Here is a 21,149-nt window from a genome sequence, read left to right as displayed (position 1 = left end):
CAGTTCTTACATGAGCTCCCACAAAAGTTTTATTTGAGTAAGGGCTGCACAATCAGGCAGGAAGTATATATGCAGCCATGTTCAATTAAAGGTAATTCATGTAAAGTAATCTTTCCAGAGTCAGTCATGGAGCACTCAATGCCATTGGTTAATGCAAAACACATTAGTGACTTGCACCAAGAATAAAGCAGTTTAACCTATGTATTACTAGAAAATGCAGTTAAATGATTATTACATTTATGAGCTTGATAAAACATAGGGGTAACATACTGCACAATTTGATCCCTGAAATTCATGAGCACAAGTGAAATATCCTCATGAAAGTCTGAACGCAGCTCCTTTCAGATGTTTAGAGAGAGAGAGAGCGTGCTAGCATATATATACACGTGTGTGTGTCTATCTGCACCCATATATGCATATATAGTGGTGTTACACACACACCAGCTTCATATTAGTTAACACCTACCGTTCTCTAGACTTTACAGACTTCCAAATAAAGTTCTGCAATCCAGCAATGCCAGCTCAGAAATTGCCTAAGGACTTGCAACACAGCAACACAAAGCAGAGGAGCTCTGCAATAGTTTATAGTTTCAGGGGCACGTAGGTTGCTTGTGTTTCATGTCCATAAGCTCTCCTGATAGTCCATTTTGGAAGGAAAACAATGGCTTGGGCGTAATTCTTGGGTTATCTTGCAGGATCACTATCATGGTGATCAACACCATTCTCCAGAAAAACGATACTCTTCTACAGCTAGGATACAAAAGCAATTATTGAACAGTAGAAAAGACTGGAAGGGATGAAGGATAAAGATAAAAGGGATGAGGAATAAAGGATAAAAGAAGTATATAAGAAATATAGGCAGGAGGGGGAAGTGCTCTCATCACAGACACTGGTTGTGGTCAATGTGAAAATCTGTCCTGAAAGAACTGGGACACCAAAAAAGCAAGAATAAATAATAAAACCCTGTAGACTTCTGAATCTTTATAGCAAAATAACCTTGAAAGAACGATGTATGGAATATGATGTTTCTAATTCACCAACTACTTACACAGTTCAAATCCCTATGCGTACTGCTTATCTATCCGAAGTACTGCCACAACAGATACTACATTATCACTTTCTATTAATATTTGTTCTCTTTTGCCTTTCCCCTGCCCTCCACCTCCCACAACATGCCCTCCCTCACCCCTCCAAAGGAGGCGGCCACCAGGGTTATTCTTTCAGGAAAGAGTACTGCTGGCACTTACAAATGTTTTCCTTTCTTCTGCTGTAACAGCTGCAAACATCTCAATAAAGTAATAGGGAAATGGGTCACATTTCAAAGGCTGGTCAGTTAACACTTACTCAAGGCCCTTTTGAATTTTTCATCTTTGCAAAACGCTTTTTTCCTTATAAACACACTTTGTGTTACTTCTATTTGAATTATAGAAAGCGTCGTTTCTGGACTGACCTTAAAGAGAAGATTTATGAATATGCTACATGCAGCTCACTGGCAAAGCTGCGAATAATAATACAAAAGGACTGTCTATTTTGTAATAAGTATGGGTAAGTTAATATGTTCATACACTGATTCCTACAAGTATCTATCTTCAAATCTAACAGTTCTGTTGCTGTAAAACTCCAATAGGATGCTATTTAAATGTGCATCACAAGTTCACATACAAATCCATTTAACATTAGGGCCATACATAATTTGAAGACAGAAATGTCACCTATGTTGTACATTATGTACTACCAGTACAGGAATTAGAAGATGGTCTTCTGAAAGAAAAGTCTTAAATTATTTTTCTGAGAACTGCAGCTACTCTACAGGCTGACTTATGAGAAAAAGTTTAGCAGCCTAGCTAACGTCTGAAATGCTCTTTCACCGCCATCAAGAATAGTCATAGTCACCAGGCTCAACAATTCACATACACATTACTTTTTAAAAGCCTGATCCAAAGCCCATTGAAGTCAATGGCAGTCTTTCCATCGACGTCAATGAGCTTTGGATCAAGTGCAAAATTATTTAAGAACACATACCTTCTCAAAGACACACACTTGAAATGATTTGAATTCATAAAGATCTTAAATAAGATACTTTTAATGGGTCTTTTCCATTAGGAAGTTTCCCAAAGAGCTCCTTTCCACATAAATTCAGTCCCTTGACACAAGAACCAGCTCTTTTCTCCTCTGGAAATGGTGAGTCACAAGACTTCAAACACATTTCATATGAAAAATGAGGAACCTGAAAAAACCCAATTCCAATGATGCCTAATTCAATGCTTAAGCAAGACAAATCAGAGCTTACCAACATAAAATCACAAGGTGCTCCTAGCTAGAACCCTTTCATGAAGAGCAACCTCAAATCAAAATAAAACCAATCATTAGGACATTTCTTCATATCAAACTCATGCTAAACTGAAATGGATCCCAAGGGCAACCTTGTGATCATTTCTGGAGAGGAGATCAGGCCAATATGAATGGTCAAACAATCACTAGTGTTGCTTGTGCTCAAAAGGAGTCTTGGGTGGAATTTTTAAAAGGGCTTACATGTAGTTAACTCTGCTCCAGCTGAAGTTAATGGCAGTTTTATTATTAACTTCAATGGGAGCAAAGTTAGCTCAATGTTGAATAATTTTGGACATCCCACTCTCTCTCTTTAGGCAGTATCCTACTATCATTCAGGAACTGCCATTGCCATCATTATGAAGCTGTTACTGAAGTCAGCAAGAACACTGTTAAAAGCAATGGCAGGAATGAGTCATTTTTATACATCAAATTAATGCACTACATTTGACATTTCATTTAAATTAAGTTCAAATGCTTTCAGTTAAGTGGACAAATGACTTAATTACTACCATGGAGCCACCAGCAGTAGATTGCCAGAAATTACGTTACCAAATCCAAAACAAAACTAAAAAAATAAAAATAAAAATCTAGCTCTTAATTTTGTGCTTTGAATAATTTATGCACAGAAGAAACTAAACAAGAGACACATTCTAAGCATAAGACCTGATCGTGCAATGCGACCCACCCTCCAGGATTCTGCACAAATGTCTGGTATCCAAGTTAGCAAATCTCACTGCATGATCTGAGCCATATTTTGTTAAATACATAATTTAATAAATAAAAACATGCACATTGATTTAGAATATGCCAATGACCACGCTTGCACATGTTCTTGAGTTTTCAAAAAATATCTTTAAGCATGTTGAACAAGCCTGGCAACAGTTTTGAACTTTCAAAAGATGAAGCCGCATGTACAGTGGTCACCAATTCAGTCAACATTTGCCAGTTGTTCCCACTCTAATTGTCCACCAAAGCAAAATCTTGCCCTCAGGTAAAACTCCCCTTAAACTTTAACAGGAGTTTGGTTAAGTTAGAACTGCAGCAAGTGGTCCATAATGCACAGTGTTAAAGTCATCTCTGTATTTCTGAGCTGGATTTCCTTACCTGTGGACATAGTGTAACTGATGTACAGAATCAATTGCTATCACCATTTCAGCCAAATAAAAACGAGCCATATCTTCAGGTAACCTGTCCTCAAACTTGCTAAGCAGGGTGAGCAGATCTCCTCCAACGTAGTAATCCATAACCAGGTACTGTGAGTAAGGGGAAGGAGTGGGAGACACAAAGGAAAAAAAACCTGTTTACACAATGACTCAAAGACCAATACAATCCAAATATAGCTAATGGACTGCAGACAATTATTAATACTTTAGACACCACTGAAGTGCTCATCATGACATTTTCTTAAATGGAGACAAAACATTAAAAGAAGCATTTTTAAAAAAATAGCCTTCATAAATGTAACTTTTCAAATAACCTTTGACATTCCTTGTTATCCTGCAAACCATAAACTTGTTTTTAGAAAATCTTTTTTTGGTAAAGATTTCATATTTACCTATGTCCAAATAAATTAAACAACAAGACAGGGAAAGCGTCTGTCTGGTTCATCATTCCAGAATCAAACAGACAAGATCATGAAGTTAAGATGAGAAGGTTACTCATAGTGCAGTAACTGAGGTTCTTTGAGATGTGTGCCCCTGTGGGTGCTCCACTCCATATGACGGTGCGTCCTGGCGCTGTTGATTGGAGATCTTCACTAGCAGTGCCTGGTCGGGATACACTTGCTCAGCTGCTGCCTCACGGTCTTGTTAGAGTCTGCCTGAGCATGCACGTCTTGCATCCCCCCTCAGTTCCTTCTCTACCGTGAAGTCAGAATAGTACTTCAAAGCAGAGGGGACGAAGGTGGGGAGTGGAGCACCCACAGGGATACACATCTCGAAGAACCTCAGTTACTGCAAGGTGTGTAACCTTTTCTTCTTTGAGTGCTGTCCCTGTGGGTGCTCCACTCCAGGTGAATGTGAAGCAGTACTCACTATGGCTGTGGGACTTTGGAATTGCAGCAGTGACGACTGTAGACAATACTGTGTGGCCTACTACGGTGTCTGCCGTGGTATCCTGCATGATAGCATAATGTTTGGTAAATGTATGTTCAGATGTCCATGTGGCAGCCTTGCAGATATCAGGAATAGGTACCTTATGGAGGAAGGCAACTGATGTTGACATAGCTCGAGTAGAATGAGCTCTGATGCCTTTGGGTGGTTGGGCATTCTGAATGCGGTAACAGGAGCTGATGCAGTCAGAGATCCACTTGGAAAGGCGTTGCTTAGAGATAGCTGCACCCTTCAATCCCTAGGTAGTGGAGACAAATAGCTGCGAGGACTTACGAAATGGTTTAGTCCTGTCTAGATAAAAGGCAATTGCTCATCTGACATCAAGGGTATGTAGAGCTGCTTCGTGCGGAGTCTCATGAGGTTTGGGATAGAATGCAGGTAAGTATATTGGTTGATTAAGATGGAAGGTGTACATCACCTTAGGGAGAAATTTAGGGTGGGGTCTTAGGGTAACTATCTTTAGAGAAGGTTGTGTAAGGAGGGTAGGCCATCAGAGCGCTTATTTCTGCTACTTTCCTTGCAGATGTTACAGCAATCAAAAAACTTACCTTCATAGATATGTGGAGAAGAGATGAGGTAACTAAGGGCTCGAAGAGAGGTTTCATAAGATCACAAAAGAATTAAGTTGAGATTCCAGGCAGCTGCCGATGGATAATTCTCAGGATAGAGATTTTTCAGGCCCGTGAGAAAGCGTTTCTGGTGGGGTGGGCAAAGAGTGAATATCTGTCCAGCAAATCATGGAAGGTGGTGAGGGTCACAAGGTGTACTCTGATGGAGCTGAGCGAGAGCCTGTCCTGTTTTAGTTTTAAAAGGTAGTCTAGGATGTTAGGGAAGGTCACGGTATGGGGTATCAAGTGTTTATTGGAGCACCACATGGAGAAGCGTTTCCACTTCTGCAGATAAGTCTTACAAGTGGAGTCTTTTCTACTATGCAGGAGGACATACTGCACTTGCTCAGAACAGGCTAGTTCGTGGGTCTGGAATCATGAAGGAGCCACGCCGCGAGGTGGCGTTTCTGGAACTGCAGGTGAAGAAGCCGGCCATTGTACTGAGAAAACAGATCTGGTCTGTTGGGGAGAGTCCACAGAGGACAAATGGATATGCGGAGCAGGTAAGAATACCATGTCTGTCTCGGCCAAGCTAGGGCAATAAGTATGACCTGGGCCTTGCTGTCTCTGATCTTGCGTCGAATCCTGTATATCAGAGGGATCGGTGGAACAGCATACATGAGAGAGTTGTTCCACGGGATGAGGAATGCATCTCCTAGGGATGCAGTCCCAAATTCTGCTCTGGAGCAAAATAGGTGGCATTTGCGATTCTGGGTTGTGGCAAAGATGTCTATTGATGGGGTGCCCCAGTGGGAAAAGAGCTGTTGCAGTATTGTGGGATGTAATTCCCATTTGTGTTCTTTGGAGAGGTGTCTTCTGAGTGCATCAGCAGTAGTGTTGTGACATCTGGGTAGGTATGAAGCAGTAATTTCTATGCGGTATTGTATGCACAATTCCACAATCGGATGGCCTCCATACATAGGGAGTGCAATCGTGCTCCCCCCCCCCCCGCCCGTCTGTCGATGTAAAACATACATGCTATATTATTTGTTAGGAGCCAGACAGATTTGTTCTAGGGGTGGCGGGTGGGTTCAGGCCCTCTAGAAGTAGATGGAGCTGGAGACAAGAGGTGCAGAAGAAGCTTGTGATCTAGTGGAGGAAGCATGAGGATGAGTGGCAGCAGGAGATGGCCAAGGGTACCACTGAGGACAAGACATGGGATAAGAGAAGTTAGGTGCTGCCCATGAGGGGGCAAAGTAGGGAAACTGAGGCTGATGGTTGTGAGCCGTGACCTGAGGTGCAAAAGGTTCCAGTGGAGGAGGAGAGGCAGGTGGGGAGAACTCCGCCTGCTGCTGCATATCAGGCTCGCTGTTAGTGAAGGTAGCCAGGTCAGGTGGGGAAAATCAGCCAGTCAAAATGTGAGCACTGTGTGTCAAGGAGCGGAGAGTCAGGCTGAGTGGCCACTGAGATGTCGTCCTGACTTAAGAATTGCTGCTCCCCATCCCTGGGCTGTGATCCTGCTGAGCGTGATCTGTGCTCAGAAGCATGCACTGACTTCTGTTTTGCTTTTCCCGGTGCCGCAGTTTGTTTGTAGGCACCACGCTGGAGGTCCACTACTGCTGTTGGAGTGACAGGCAGGCTTGGTGCCAAAGTTCTTGTCAGCATCAGGGCAGAACGTGCTGTTGGCACCGGGTCTATTTTCGGTGCCAAGGGGACTGGTGCTGAGAAGACCTTTCTGGTACGGGAAGTCAGGTCCCTGCCTCTGCACAAGCCATGGCTCAGGTGCTGGGACGGTCAGAGGCGCCTGCCTTCAGCACCGTGAGCACTGAGAGTAAGGATCTCGCAGGAGACCCTTTACCCTTTTGAAAGTCTCTGGACAGAGACAGTTGGGCTTCCTGCCTCTTTGCATGAGAGAGTGAAGCTGCGCTCCTGATCGGTTCGGACCTGGCCGAGGAGCATATGAGAGAGAGAGAAGGTTTGCTATTGCCCGTCTCCTCAGGTGGCTGTAGGGATTTCTCCATCAGGAGTATTTTCACCCACAAGTCCCTGTCACAAAGAGCCCTGGTTTCGACTCTAGTACAATGAACACACTTGGCAGGGATGGGTGTATCACCAAGGCACTTCACACACATAAGTGTCCGTCGGACCGTGGCATACAGTCTTGACAGAAAGCACATTTCTTAAATCCTGAAGACCCTGGCATGTGTCAATGGGAGACAAACTTGAGGAAAAAGGTTTTTTGTTGTTGTTTTTTAAACTAGGATAACTAAAGGAAGGACAATAACTAGAATGTTACTAACTATTTCTAGGTCTTTGTACTTGTTTCCTTCAGAGACCAGAGAAGAGGATCAGCACTCCCCTGAGTCCTGTCTTCATCTGAGGACAGTTGCGAAGGAACTGAGTGGGGTGTGGGATGTGCGTGCTCAGGGAGACTCTAACGAGACTGAGAGACAGCAGCTGAGTGCATGCGTCCTGACCAGGCACTGCTACCGAAGTTCTCCGATCAATAGCGCCAGGATGCACCGTCACCTGGAGTGCAGCACCCAAAGGGACAGCACTCGAAGAAGAACTCCCCATTTCTCTTATAAAAACCTCCCTAAGTGGAATGCAAAATTCTTAAAAAGTATTAACTGGATAAAAATGGATTAGCATGGGATCTTATTTCGGGGCCACACATTTCCCAAAACTGTTTCTCTAATTTGACGCAATTTCTTCTTCCCCACTTCCTTTAAATGATTGCATTCAGAAAATAAATGCTTTACCTTAAACCAGTTCTGGGACAGGGAAGGACCAATAGATTCCCTGTTCACAGTACTGGTTCCTTGTAGACGCATAGTGCTGGTTCATAGTACATTATAATTCCATATGCTGTTGACATTGTGTACAGTATAGGATATAGCCACACAAGTGAAAGGGATTACCATTTTGTAATGTCAATCACGGAGAAAAGCAATTTTTGAGTTTACTGATTTAAAGTTAAGTAAATGTGTTTCCCAATGAAACATAAAATATGATTCCAACTGGATGGGATGATCATAGATTTTGAAAAGACCATAACCTCACTCCATTTTCCTACATTATGCAAACTAAACTCTGAAAATGCATTTAAATTTATGGTCAAGATGACCTGAAACAGATCAAATAAGCTAAAAACGTTTCAGACTTATGAGTATCTCATTGTTCCATAACTGAAAAAGTCCTCCAAGGGCTTGTCTACATAGCAACATAGTGAGGATACCGGGGTGTGAACTGTGGAGAGCTCTAACATGTTGCATCCTAACTGCTCCTTGCAGACTCTGCTGGTGAGAACAAAAAGGTGCCTAATTCATGTTGATGGTAGCATCAACACAAACTAGGTGCCTTTTAGTTTACGCTAGCAGGTTTTACACAGGGCAGTTAGAGTGCAACACATTAGTGCACTCTACAATTCATATCGTCGTAGTCTACTGCTTCCATGTAGACATGCTCTGAGACTCTGGAATCACAGATAGCAACTGAAAAGGCAAAGTGGGAAAAGGAAAAAAAAAAGTTTAATTTTCGGAATTTCGTCAGCAGCTGAATAAACAAAACTGGCACCATATCATCGCTGAAGTGTTTCCATCTCTGTTGCTGAAAAACCCTTACAATATCTCTGGCGCTGGCAGACCCCGTGCCAGCTCTTGCCAGGGCCCTATGCCTCACTGAACACTGAGAAATGCACAGCTGGAAACCAGACTGGCTTCCCTGTGTGCTAGTATACTTAAAATATATATTAGAATTATAAGAATGGTTTTGTGTTTAGGCTTTACGGAGTGCTTGTGGGATGCTGCACATGTTAATACTACTTATAGGATTGCTCTGTAACTATAAAAATGTTTGCTAAGACTGTCAATCCCCCACAGTGAAGAGAGAAGCATTACCAAATGTGAAATGCTAGTTTACCACAAGAAGTGTTATCTCCTCCCCAACAAAAGAAGGTCTGTAGACATCAGACAAGCCACTACGGACAAAAGAGTTTGTTGACTGCTTCCCCCACACCCCTGAAGAAGTATGTGCACAAGCCCTCGTCCCATCTCAGCATGAACCCTGGGGGAAAGCAATAAAAGTGACTGTTAAAGAGAAATTGTTATCCCTACACTGCTTGATCTCTGAGGGGCAAAGATTTCTAGGCATAAGCAAGGGATCGCCAACCGTGTTCAGTTTGGGTTAGCTATAAAGGACATAGAAACTTCTATAATAAGTAAACTCTATGTTATCTTTTGAAATCTAAGACTAATTTATTTATGTACGTTTATCGGCTTTAACCTTGTAAACATTTCTTTTTCCTAGTTAATAAATCTTTTGATAATTTATTATAGTATACGCTAAAAGCATTTTCTTTAATTTAAGAACTTAAATACAGTTGACTTGGAGTAAGAGATTGGTCCTTTTAGGACTGGGAGTGACCTGAATATTATTGTGATTTTTGGTGTAAGCGACCATCTATCACAGAGACAAACTTGCCTATGTGGCAAGATAGACAAGAGTGCCTAAGAGTAGTGTCTGTGACTCCATGTTAAGGCTATTATAGTACTTTAGGTATTCATACTTGGTACTTATTTGGTGAAATCTGATTACAGAACGTACAGCCAGTTTGGTATTTGTGCCCTGTTCCTGGACAGTCAGCCTTGAGTTTGGAACTCACACTCATGAGCCACTCCAAATGGCATGACAATACCTTTTCTGTGAAACTCGGAGGCAAATTTGGATTGTTCCACATATAGTGTAATTAGACCATCTGGCCCTGTTGAGGATAGGAAAACTATTTATGGTTGACAAAGATTGTTAACAGTATGGGTCCCCCTGGAAAAACATCCAGCTCGGTTTGAAAATTGTCTGGATAAGCTGCATAGGACTAAACTTTTCAACATCTATTACAGAAAGCAAGGATAATATAACCTTAATCATCATGATGAAAGACTAAATAATTGATCAAATTTTCCACCAAAATTCACAGTAATACTTGACGATCTCTTTCTCAAGTTCAATCCTTTATTTACTATTTCTCTATTTTCAAGGAAAATAGTGTACATCCATGTTTCCAATAATCTCTCTTTACAGTAGGATACAGTGATCTAGGAGTAATATATCACAAGGGTATGGTGCTGTATATTTTCAATCTGCTTATTTCTAACTTCAATGCCAACATGTTGTGGATAGTCAATTTCATGAATGTTCCTTCATAGTCAGTCAGTCAATTTTCCTTCGTGTGTGTGTCTTTTGAACAGCAACAGAAGAATGAAAAACATTTTAAAATAGGACAAAATGATTGGCAAAACCAGAATAATTTCACAGGGGAACTCAGGACAGGTAAGGGACTCTTGTGCTTTGCCTGCCTAAGAGGTGAGCAAGGCAATGGGAGAGGGGATCTCCTCAACATTAGAGTCTACATCTGTGAGGAATAATGTTTACCCCTCCATATTTGGTTATCCTTAAGGTTTTTTGCTGAAAGATTTTAGACGCTGTTTGAAGAGGAAACAGATTCTGTTGAAAAGAAAAGTAGTTTTGGATCCTGTGTTTTAGAACTCCACTGACTGTAACAACTTGAAACATATTGTGACATCCTCCTGGGAACCATTTTTTAATTTACCAGTTGTTGTGGAGAAATGAATAAAGTCTTTCCACAAAGTCTTCAAAATATCAATAATCAAAATGTTACTGTGTTGCTGTCTGCCACTGAGTTGCAAACCTGCTATGCTGTGAGATGTCTTGCCAGCATGCCTTACACAAGGCAAATAAGCTATGGTCACCAATGCTCTGAAAAAATCAATGAAATGAGATCTGTAATATCAGATAGCCTCCCAGGTAATACTTCTTAAAAGTTGCAGTGGTTGTATACAGAATGTGATGGTTAACAACTGATTTGATGTGTAATGGTTTTGCTCTCACCCATCCATGCTTTAGTTATTGCTAGGATTAGATTTTTATTGGTAAATGGTAAACATTAATTTTGCTGTATACACACAAACCGAGAAAAAATATTTTCACCTTAGTAACAGAAATTTACAGACAGGGAAAGAAAGAAAAATGCTGCTTGAGAATGCAGAGTTTGTATATTTTGACGTGATCATGACAATTTGTGTTTTAACTGTTATAAAGCTTTAACTTTTTGAATCTCAACATCTACTATCATTAAATAATTATTTTCTGATCCTCCTCCACAATTTCTGTGAAAATTTACATCGATCAAAACAGAAAAAAATGCTTAAAAATAAACATTGATATTGGCCATCAAAATTGTAAGTAAAAATGGAATTCTGCCAAGCCTACTTATTGCTGAGAAAGAATGCTGGAAAAGACTGCAATAGCATTCTTCTTTCTTCACTGAAACAGGATCTTGCGTATTTGTCTACAGCGATCATTCATCCTTTTTAACACAATATATTTGGAAGCCATTCAAAAAAAATTTAGTTGAAGCAATCATAATACAAAGGGATTTTTTTGTTTGCTTGTTATACAGCACTTTTATATCTTCATTCCATTATAAAAGAATTTTTTCCAGGCATAACAAAAGCAATAAAGTGGTAACAAAATATCATCTAACGCCCAAGCCTGTAAGTAGTCACATTGAAGTCATTGGGACTAATCATGTGCTTGAAGTTAAGGGTGTGCACGAATATTTTCAGGATCAAAGTTAAATTTGTAAGGTGAATTTTCAATGCAACAATGGAGTGACTTCTTCGGACAATATACAAACCACTGCCTCAAGTGGTATCATTCATTCACATAAATGCATTATTTTTTTCCTTCTAAAACCAAGATTGTTAAGAAAATCAAAGAAAGAATATTACGAAGAGGAGATTTCTATTTTTAAACTGTTCTTTATCTATACAGTAGTAAGGTGCAGTTCAATAGATTTCACAAGTTGACTGGCTGGTCAGTTCTCATGTTGTCAGCTGAACAGTGTCACCAAATGTCTTATGTGCCTACATCATGTTCCATCCCTAGCGAAGTAGAAGAACTAAAAGCTGATCATATACATTCTTTATATAGCATGTATATACACCTTTCTACCCAATATAACTCTGAGGAATTCTCAGCTATGCACATAAATTCCTTGGTTCTCGTTTGGCAGACCAAACAAGAGTCAGTCAAGGAATCCTTCAACCAAAGATGATGATATTCTCTCATTTCAAGTCAGTTCCCTAAGATCTAATTCTCATGTGTAAATTGTATACAGAGATTAGGTGAAAAAGGAAGCATACTCCTAAAGGGACTTAAAAATATTCTAACGTCCAAATTATGACTTTTTTCAAGCACTAAACGACTATCCTTTAAGTGACAACTGAATCAAATCAGCAAGTGTGCACATTTATACCACACTCATAAAAGAGTCACAAGTCAAAGAACGTGAAATAGGAAACAGAGCAGGTCCAAATATTAATTTATTCTGCAACTCCAGCAAGGCAATTGTATATAATTTACAATTTTTTTAAACTGTCTATTAATGGTGAATAGACAAAATAATACAAATACCACAATGAAAAAGAATTCACTCCACAGAAGTTGCTGAATGAACGTTGGACCAAAATATGAATTTATCTACACTCTAACATAGAACAGTAAATAAAACTAAAACTTAAAATTTACATTTGTATTAGTTTACGATATTTGTCCTTCAAAATATTCTCCAGTTTCTGAGTAAATTTATAGCAAATAATCTGAAAAATATTGTAAACCGATAACAAGCAGCTAAAATACCCTCAATTTTTATGATAGCAGTAAACCTGTAGATGAGAAATTTAGAAGAGACTACAGTATGCTGAAAAGGAAACTTAGATATCACCTGTACAAATAAATTAAGATGCCACTAGGACACAGTAACCCCAACTCAGTTGCGCATAGTTATAGTATGTCAAAGTCTTCTTCACAAAAATGTTCCTTACATTTTTTTACACTTGTGCTTTCACAGTTGTGACAATAAAAAAATAAAGATTTAAGGAAAAACTGAGTTGATTAAGCTGCAGATTGAAGTTTCCCATTATAATAAAAACTGCACTACCAATAAATTGGGCAATATATCCCTTTATAAAGTGTGCAGACCCATCGAATCTAGTAATTATTTTTATGTACTGCACAAGTCACTACTGCACAGCATCACAATGCTTCCACAATTAAAAATCAAACTCATCAATTTTTTAAAAACCTGTTTAAAACAGGGCCACCCAGAGGATTCAGCCCCCCCCCCAACAAATTGCCACTGGAGACCCAGCACTTTGGCGGCAGGTCCCGGAGTGGAAGGACCCCCTGCCGCGGGTCTTCGGGACACTTCAGCAGCAGGTCCCGGAGCGGAAGGACCCCCCACTGCCGAAATGCCGCCAAAGACCCGGAAGCGGAAGAAGCTCCGGGGGCTCAGGCCCCATGAGAGTTTTCTGGGGCCCCCGGAGCAAGTGAAGGACCCGTTCCCGGGGCCCCAAAAAAACTCTTGTGGGGGCCGCTGCGGTGTCTGGGGCAAATTGCCCCACTTGCCCCGTCCTCTGGGTGGCCCTGGTTTAAAAGGGTAAAAGTGCAAATTAAGGCTCTTAAATAGGTATTTATTGCTGGAGTTTAACACAAAGGCATTCAATTCAGGTCATAAATCTGCCTAAATTCTGTATCACGGGTACTTTTCACATGTATATAATATGTATGTAATATGATCAAAGCACGTATTAAAATACTGAGAACTGTTTGAAATGGGCCACCCTCATTACCACTACAAAAGTGATATTTCCTCCCTTGGTATTCTACTGTTAATTGAATTGTCCTGTTAGACTAGCCCCCTTACTTGGTAAGGCAACTCCCATCTTTTCATGTGCTATGTATACATACCTGCTACTCTATTTTCCACTTCATGCATCTGATGAAGTGAGTTCTAGCCCACAAAAGCTTATGCCCAAATAAATTTGTTAGTCTCTAAGGTGCCAGAAGGACTCCTCATTGTTTTCAAGAATCAGACAGTTTTCCTGCCTTTTTCTCCCGAATGAAACTATTTGCAAAACTAGCACATGTTAACAGACCACCAATGATAAAGAATGGAAGCGGCTCTGCTCAACGAGTATATTAAGGAAAGAGGCTAGATTAAAATTAGTTCTGGCAGGCTGCAACTGAACATATAGTATTTTCTTAGTAATACTGCTAGCAGTCAAAACACAGTTATAGTTTTTACTAGTCCATATTACTCAATCAGGAAATGGAAAACCTAAGCCCTGATCCTGCTATTAGATACACACAAGCAAAGCTCTGAACCTGTGCAAAGACCAACTGAAGTCAAGGGAATGCTGCAAGATTGCAAGAGCCTGTGCTAGTGCATCCAATTGCAGGATCATGACCACAAGCCCCAATTCTACAAGTCCTACATTCATGAATTTCCTTTACCTTAAGGACCAAATCATACATGCTTTACTACAGTAATCTTACTGAAGTTAATGTGACTTCATCTGTGAAATGACCAGGAAGTAGCCCTTAGTTGCAAACTGGGATTTTAAAATATATAATACCTACTAATGACAATGCTAAACAGAAGTAAAGGGGTAGTAAGACTTCAAAACTACCAAATTGTATGTATCATGTGTACTTTACAAGACAGGAAAGTAAATATGATCAGCTTAGCAACACAATTCAAGTGTGCTACATTTATTTTCTAAAATGACAAAGATTTCGTAAAAATTGATTATCCTTTATAAATTAATTTTCCTTCTTGAATCCTATATATTACCTAACAGTTAAATGTAATACGAAAGATTAGATTCTTTCAGTAAAATTTATGATGGAAATACATTTTAGAAATGTACATCAAGTTTCAGCATCAGCAAGCAATAATTCAGTTTACTAAGTTTACTATGAAGAGTATCAAACCACTATCTTTTTAAACAGCTAAGTAACATAACAACCACCTGAACTTTTCAGAACAAAACCAAAGGGCATTCCAATGACATTTCAGACATACTTCTTAACAAAAATGTATTTAGATACTTTCATCTGCAATTATAATCTTCAGCTCGACGCAAATTGGTTTTTTTAAAAGTTGCTTTTTTAAGGTATACCGTGGCTTTCTTTACCCTTTTGGGACTTTTGTGGTTAAGCCCCCCAGCCAGCAGGAGAAGACAGTTCAGAATTGAAACTATGCCTCTCTACTCATTGCCAGAGCCCAGTTGGGTGAATTTCAAATCAACAGGACCGTTCCAGTTCCAAAATTGAACAACAATAATCAAGGAGATTAAACAAACTTTTATATCTAACTCTCATTTAATAGTAGGAAAAAAAATTAACTGCTCCTTCATTCTGTGAATCAGACCAGGATTACTGGGACAAAGTAAATGACAAGATTATAGAAAAGGTACATGTAATATAATTGCAAGAGCACTCCCAAAAGGCAAATAATCAGATTAGCTGATACCTACTGGTTACAGAAGTCAGCCCAATAATTGCAGACTTGTACAGAGAACAAAGCAAACTAGCATCCTGAGATATTCATGGCCAAATTCACTAAATCCCCTGACTAGCTTCCATACTCAGGGGGAGGGATAGCTCAGTGGTGTCAGCATTAGCCTGCTAAACCCAGGGTTACGAGTTCAATCCTTGAGGGAGCCATTTAAGGATCTGGGGCAAAAATCTGCCTGGGGATTGGTCCTACTTTGAGCAGCAGGTTGCACTAGATTACTTCCTCAGGTCCCTTCCAACCCTGATATTCTATTATATTGGGGTAAGGATTGGTGTCCCTAGAAACTGTTTGTCAGAGGGTGGAGATGGATGGCAGGAGAGAGATCACTTGATCATTACCTGTTAGGTTCACTCCCTCTGGGGCACCTGGCATTGGCCACTGTTGGTAGACAGGATACTGGGCTAGATGGACCCTTGGCCTGACCCAGTACACCCGTTCTTATATACTAATAATGCATTTGACAAGGTTTTATGCATATGGAGCTTCAATTTCAAACAAAGGGCTAACCATTGCACACACACTATATCTGTATCTCAATATCACAGACCAAAAGTCTAAAATCACTTTAATAGATATATAAAGGAACACTCACTAAATAGTTGTCATCCTGGAAGGCATAGTGCAATGCTGTGATCCACTGGTTATCTCCATTCACTAGTACATCCCTCTCTTCTCGAAAACAGGCTGTCTGAAGGGGAGAAAAGAATATTTTAGTTACAATAGATATTAGTATCAAACAATAAATGTATGTCATGAAATGGCAATCAAATACACAGGATGACATTAGAAGATACATTTATCCCCCTTCAGTAAAAGCCATTTAATCCACATTCCTGACATGTTGAGAACATGGGGCCAGCAGTGTATCAATACTTTACATCTACTTGGAGTACAATTGTACTTCCCAGTTATTGTTCTTGGGATGAAGACAGAAAAAACAGACTCCTCTGCTCATTGTCTCCAGATCACAGGTCAAAATCTGCTCACGGACCTGTTCACAGAGAAGTCAATGAGATTATATTATGGTATCTGAGGGCAGAATTAGTCCTACACGTGCGCAACCTCTTCTGTGAGCTATATATGTTTCTATTACAAACACTCATTTTCAGGATTTATAACTTGTCCAAAAAATTACTGACACACAACTGTACTGCAAGATTGTTTGATTCAGTACAAAACAGTGCTGTTTTATCTACAGCAACAAGACAATGTCAGATTCTCACCCCGACCTATCTATTTGCTGCACTGAAAAAATACAGCAAGACTTTATTTTAATCAGAGCTACTTCTCTGTGAGACTATTTGCATTATATAATTTATAAGCACAAATATGTAGATATATGTACACAAACACAATGACCCCTATAGTAATGCAATTCAAGCCCACAGGAGTAGTATCTGGCTCTATGGGCACGTCTAGACTACGCGCCGTATCGGCGCGTTAAAATCGATTGCTCGGGGATCGATATATCACGTCTAATCTAGACGGGATACATCGATCCCTGAGCGCGCTTAGATCGATTCCGGAACTCCACCAACCCCAACGGAGTTCCGGAATCGACATGGCGAGCCGCGGACATCGATCCCGCGCGGTGAGGGTGGATGAGTAAATCGATTTTAGATATTCGACTTCAGCTACGTTATTCACGTAGCTGAAATTGCGTATCTAAAATCGATTTTATCTCGTAGTGTAGACCTGGCCTATATATTATGGGCTTATTTCACAGCACTGTCACTCCCGATTTACATTGGTAGTCATATTTTATATATGCAATATTTTTCTAATGTTTATAAATAAAGTAACCTCCAGCTACTTCCATCTTGCCCTCAATCTATTAGTCAAGCTAGCTGATTTCTTTCTGGCATCATATCTGAGGGTTTGGCTATGTTAGAATTAAGTTGATGGTGACACATTCAGGAGGACATGTTAGAGACAGGTTGAGATGCAAGATGGGACTGAAAGAAGCAGATTTGCGAGTCACTGGTCTAAAGATGGTAGTTGAAATCATGTGAGCAAACGAGATCACCCAGTGAAAAGGTCTAAAGCAAGAAGAGGAGCAAGCCAAAGATGGAGTCCTCTAAGATCCCACACAGGGTAGGAAAGGAGAAGAGAAACCACCAAGAGATCCTCAGGAATTACTGGAGAAGCAGGAGAACCACAGAGTTGTGAAAGCCAGGGGAGGATAAAATGCCGAGAAGAAGAACAAACAGTGTCAGACATAGGAGACTGATCAAAATGATCAGAGTCCCTGAGACTTGGTGAGGAAAATGTAAGTAGCAATCTTGGGAGAGAGCAGATTTGGTAAACTAGAAAGGAAGGATGCCAAACTAAAGAGGATCTAGGATGGAACTGCAGGACAGGAATTCCAGGCCATGGTTATAAATGATCTTCAATGAATTCAGAGTGAAAGGCTGAAGAGGCATAGGGTGATAGTTGAAGAGGCAGATGGACTTTTTTAGTTTTTGAAGATGCAGAGACCTTGACATTCTTGGATTTTGAGGGGGAGCTGGCTAGAAAAGGATGAAAGAGAGGAGGAGATTAGTGGATAGATGGAGATTTGGACATAAAGTGAAGATGAGAAACTCTGCCAAGATATACTGTAAATATTCTGCTACTCCAGATACACATTTAATCAGTTTAGGCCAATTTCATCAGCTTAAACCATATCCTGTGTCTTCATATTTAAGCAATAGCTTAAAAAGAAATCAAAGTTTTTCTTCCTTATTACTTTTTCCACTTCATTTCCAAAAACAGCCAAATACCAGAATGAATATGGTTATTGTTGGCAGTGAACTTTGGAGAGGGACAAACGAAGAGTGCAGCTTAATGATTTTTGCGCAGAGCTGAAGCTAAACTTATAAGAGCAACCAAAAAATACCAAACCTTGTTTTGACCAGTAAAATGAGCAAATGTGATACAGAGGTCAGAAGGAAGAAATACTTGCTCACTTTTTACACCTGAATAGTAACACTACGCAAGAGAGAATAGGAATACCTGATGCAAGAATCAATAATAAAATACACCACACGATAAACAAAAGATCTTTATTGGGAGTCAAACGAGATATAGCATCAGGACAAAAAGAGAATTTGGGAGAAGAGTGGTTGGAGTTGTTTTTTTGTTTTGTTTTCTTTAAGTCTTTGCCAGAAATAGAGAACAATGAGAAACTATAAACTCTTTGTTATTCCCACAAACATAATGACAAGTAAACAAACTGCATGTTATTACACAGAGGCATGGAGCTGGTTTCTACAGTGAGTCTATCTAATATTTATTGTGCCATTGTCTCTGACACAAATTCACAAAAGATCTTGCATTCCTTGAGCACCCAAAACACTCACTCCTCAGCAGAATGCCTGGAGCTGGCAGCAAAAGCTTTTACCACAGTAGGTCACATCTGAAAATTTTAATAGCCTGGTGGAGAAAGCTGGAGCAGCTCTCTCACCCGTCTTGGGCTCCTGCTCTTCTCATATGACTCAACCTCTCCCCGGATCCTCAGCCCCACTTCACTGGGCTCCTTCTGGATGAAACTTTTCCAAGTACACAAATCCTGAGGCTTACCATGTGGATTCACTTTTAGGGAAGATGTGTATCTAAGTCTCTTAGATAGCTTTGACAATCTCAACCTACACACATCACAAGTAAATGTTTAAAACATATGTGTATAAAAATAAACATTTATTTTAGATGTATGAAATCTGCTTTAACTTAATATCCCTTAGGTTCCCTCTAGTCTGGACAGAGTAAACAATACTACTGGGTGCCTCTCCCCAGCCTGTCTGGCCAAATTTTCTTGTACTTCACTTTTTCCTTGACTTGTCTGGCCTCCACTCTGTGGACAGCTTCTCTTGGACTGCCAATTCTTCCCTTCCCCACTTCAGACATTCCCAATGCTTTCTGTGGGTCTACTACTGTATTATATAGGGCCATCAATATATAATATTAATGGTGCTCATTATATGGTAAATTATGCAAATTGCATAAATAAACAGGGCCTTGAGGATGGTTATCTATAGGACAAGTCATGCAGTGCTCCTACTTTCCCAGCTGAGAAGGCCAACAGGATTGAGTGATAGCAAATTAAAACAGATTAATTTTTTCCCTTAAAGGATAAAATAAAGGAGCAGTAAGCAAATTTAGTATTAGATTTAAGGCCCAAGGAAATATGACAAATATGACTAATTGCTTCAGTGTATGTTACCAAACACTTGATAATGTATGTAAAGTGCAAAATTATATTACCTTAATCTTAATCAATAGATCTTTTGCTGATCTATTGATCAGAACTATTTTATGAAGTGTTAGATCTTTAGCACTCAATGCTCTACAACACTTAGTCTCCTCATATTAAACAACACCAAGCTTGTTTTAGTTAAAATCCTAGAATGAAGTGCAGTATAAATAACTATCACACGATGGAATTCAACTGCATTTCTTGCATTCCAATTTATTTCCATCTTGGTGTTTATATTCTGATGATCTCCAACATGCTCAGCCAACTGTTTAATAAGCAAGATTGATGGGAAATCCATTGTGTTTCTAGAGAGCATTTCCAAACAAAAATTAAGACCAAGTGTTGATTTATGTGGCCCCTGCACGTTTTATGAAAATTATATCACATTAAACAAATTAATTGACAGAATCATAGAAATGTAGAACTTGAAGGGATATAGAGAAGTCATCAAGTCCAGTTGCTTGTGCTGTGGCAGGACCATGTAATCCTAGACCAGAGGTCGGCAAACTTCAGCATGTGGCCCATCAGGGTAATCCACTGGCAGGCCGCTAGACATTTTGTTTACATTGACCTTCCACAACCACGGCCCCCTGAAGCTCGCATTGTCTGCGGTTCACTGTTCCCAGTCAATGGGAGCTGCAGGAAGTGGCGACCAGAACATCCCGCAGCTCCCATTGACCAGGAACTCGTTTCCACTCTAGAGGTGTTCTCTATCCTCCTCCCTCCCCCACCCCAAATTAGAAGAAATTACAGTATGTGGTATGTTTCATTATTTCAGCATGAAAGCAAGAACATAAGAGCATAAGGATGGCAACACTGGATCAGACCAAAGGTTCATCTAGCCCAGTATCCTGTCTACCGACAGTGGCCAATGCCAAGTGCCCCAGAGGGAGTGAACCTAACAGGTAATGATCAAGTGATCTCTCTCCTGCTGTCCATCACCATATCCAAGACCTCCCTTAATCCAAGCAGCAACAGACTAAGCATACAAACCATTCCTCACAGCTCCATTCAGCTTCCATATAATGCGACCTTAGACTCTGAATGAGCTGGGATTAAACACAGTCGTAGTTTCTCCTTAGAGTCCTAGCTATCCCAGCCTTCCTCTGCAGACTATTAATAACAAGTCGACTCTGCATCATAGTGGGATAAAGACAATATCATATGATTATTGCAAGTACTACTAGACTGGAAGAGGGCTCGTTAGAGGTATCGAGCGTTCCAGTCCCCATTGCCCTCATGGCAGGACAAATACTGTCTAGACCATCCTGATAACATTTATCCAACAGTACTCTTAAATATCTCAAGGATTGAGATTCCACAAACCTCCCCTAACCAATTCCTTATACCACGTGTTTTAACTACCCTGCACCGTCGAGGTAACTTTTGCCTCGCTCCATCACCACATCTCCCTTGCTGCCTTAAGCCATGCTTCTTGCTCTTATTAGGAGCTATTACATATGTTTATTCCTCCTTGATGACAC

The 21,149-nt window shown here is 40.2% G+C and overlaps 1 protein-coding gene across 4 annotated transcripts in view; it reads right to left on the bottom strand.

Moving 5' to 3' along the window:
• CDC42BPA (CDC42 binding protein kinase alpha) overlaps positions 1 to 21,149 on the bottom strand; it is a 346,923-nt gene that overhangs the window by 192,460 nt on the left and 133,314 nt on the right. For all 4 annotated transcript variants that reach the window (XM_032798238.2, XM_032798237.2, XM_075064288.1 and 1 more), the window contains exons 4-5: positions 16,024 to 16,119; positions 3,436 to 3,584 (exon numbers count right to left, since the gene is read on the bottom strand). In XM_032798238.2, coding sequence (XP_032654129.1) covers positions 3,436 to 3,584; positions 16,024 to 16,119 — 245 coding nt within the window. The remainder of the gene's footprint in view (positions 1 to 3,435; positions 3,585 to 16,023; positions 16,120 to 21,149) is intronic.

The sequence above is a fragment of the Chelonoidis abingdonii genome, chromosome 3 (genome assembly GCF_003597395.2).
Source record: "Chelonoidis abingdonii isolate Lonesome George chromosome 3, CheloAbing_2.0, whole genome shotgun sequence".
NCBI lineage: Eukaryota > Metazoa > Chordata > Testudines > Testudinidae > Chelonoidis > Chelonoidis abingdonii.
The sequence above is the reverse complement of the archived record's forward strand: the minus strand, read 5'-3'. Positions and strand labels throughout refer to the sequence as shown.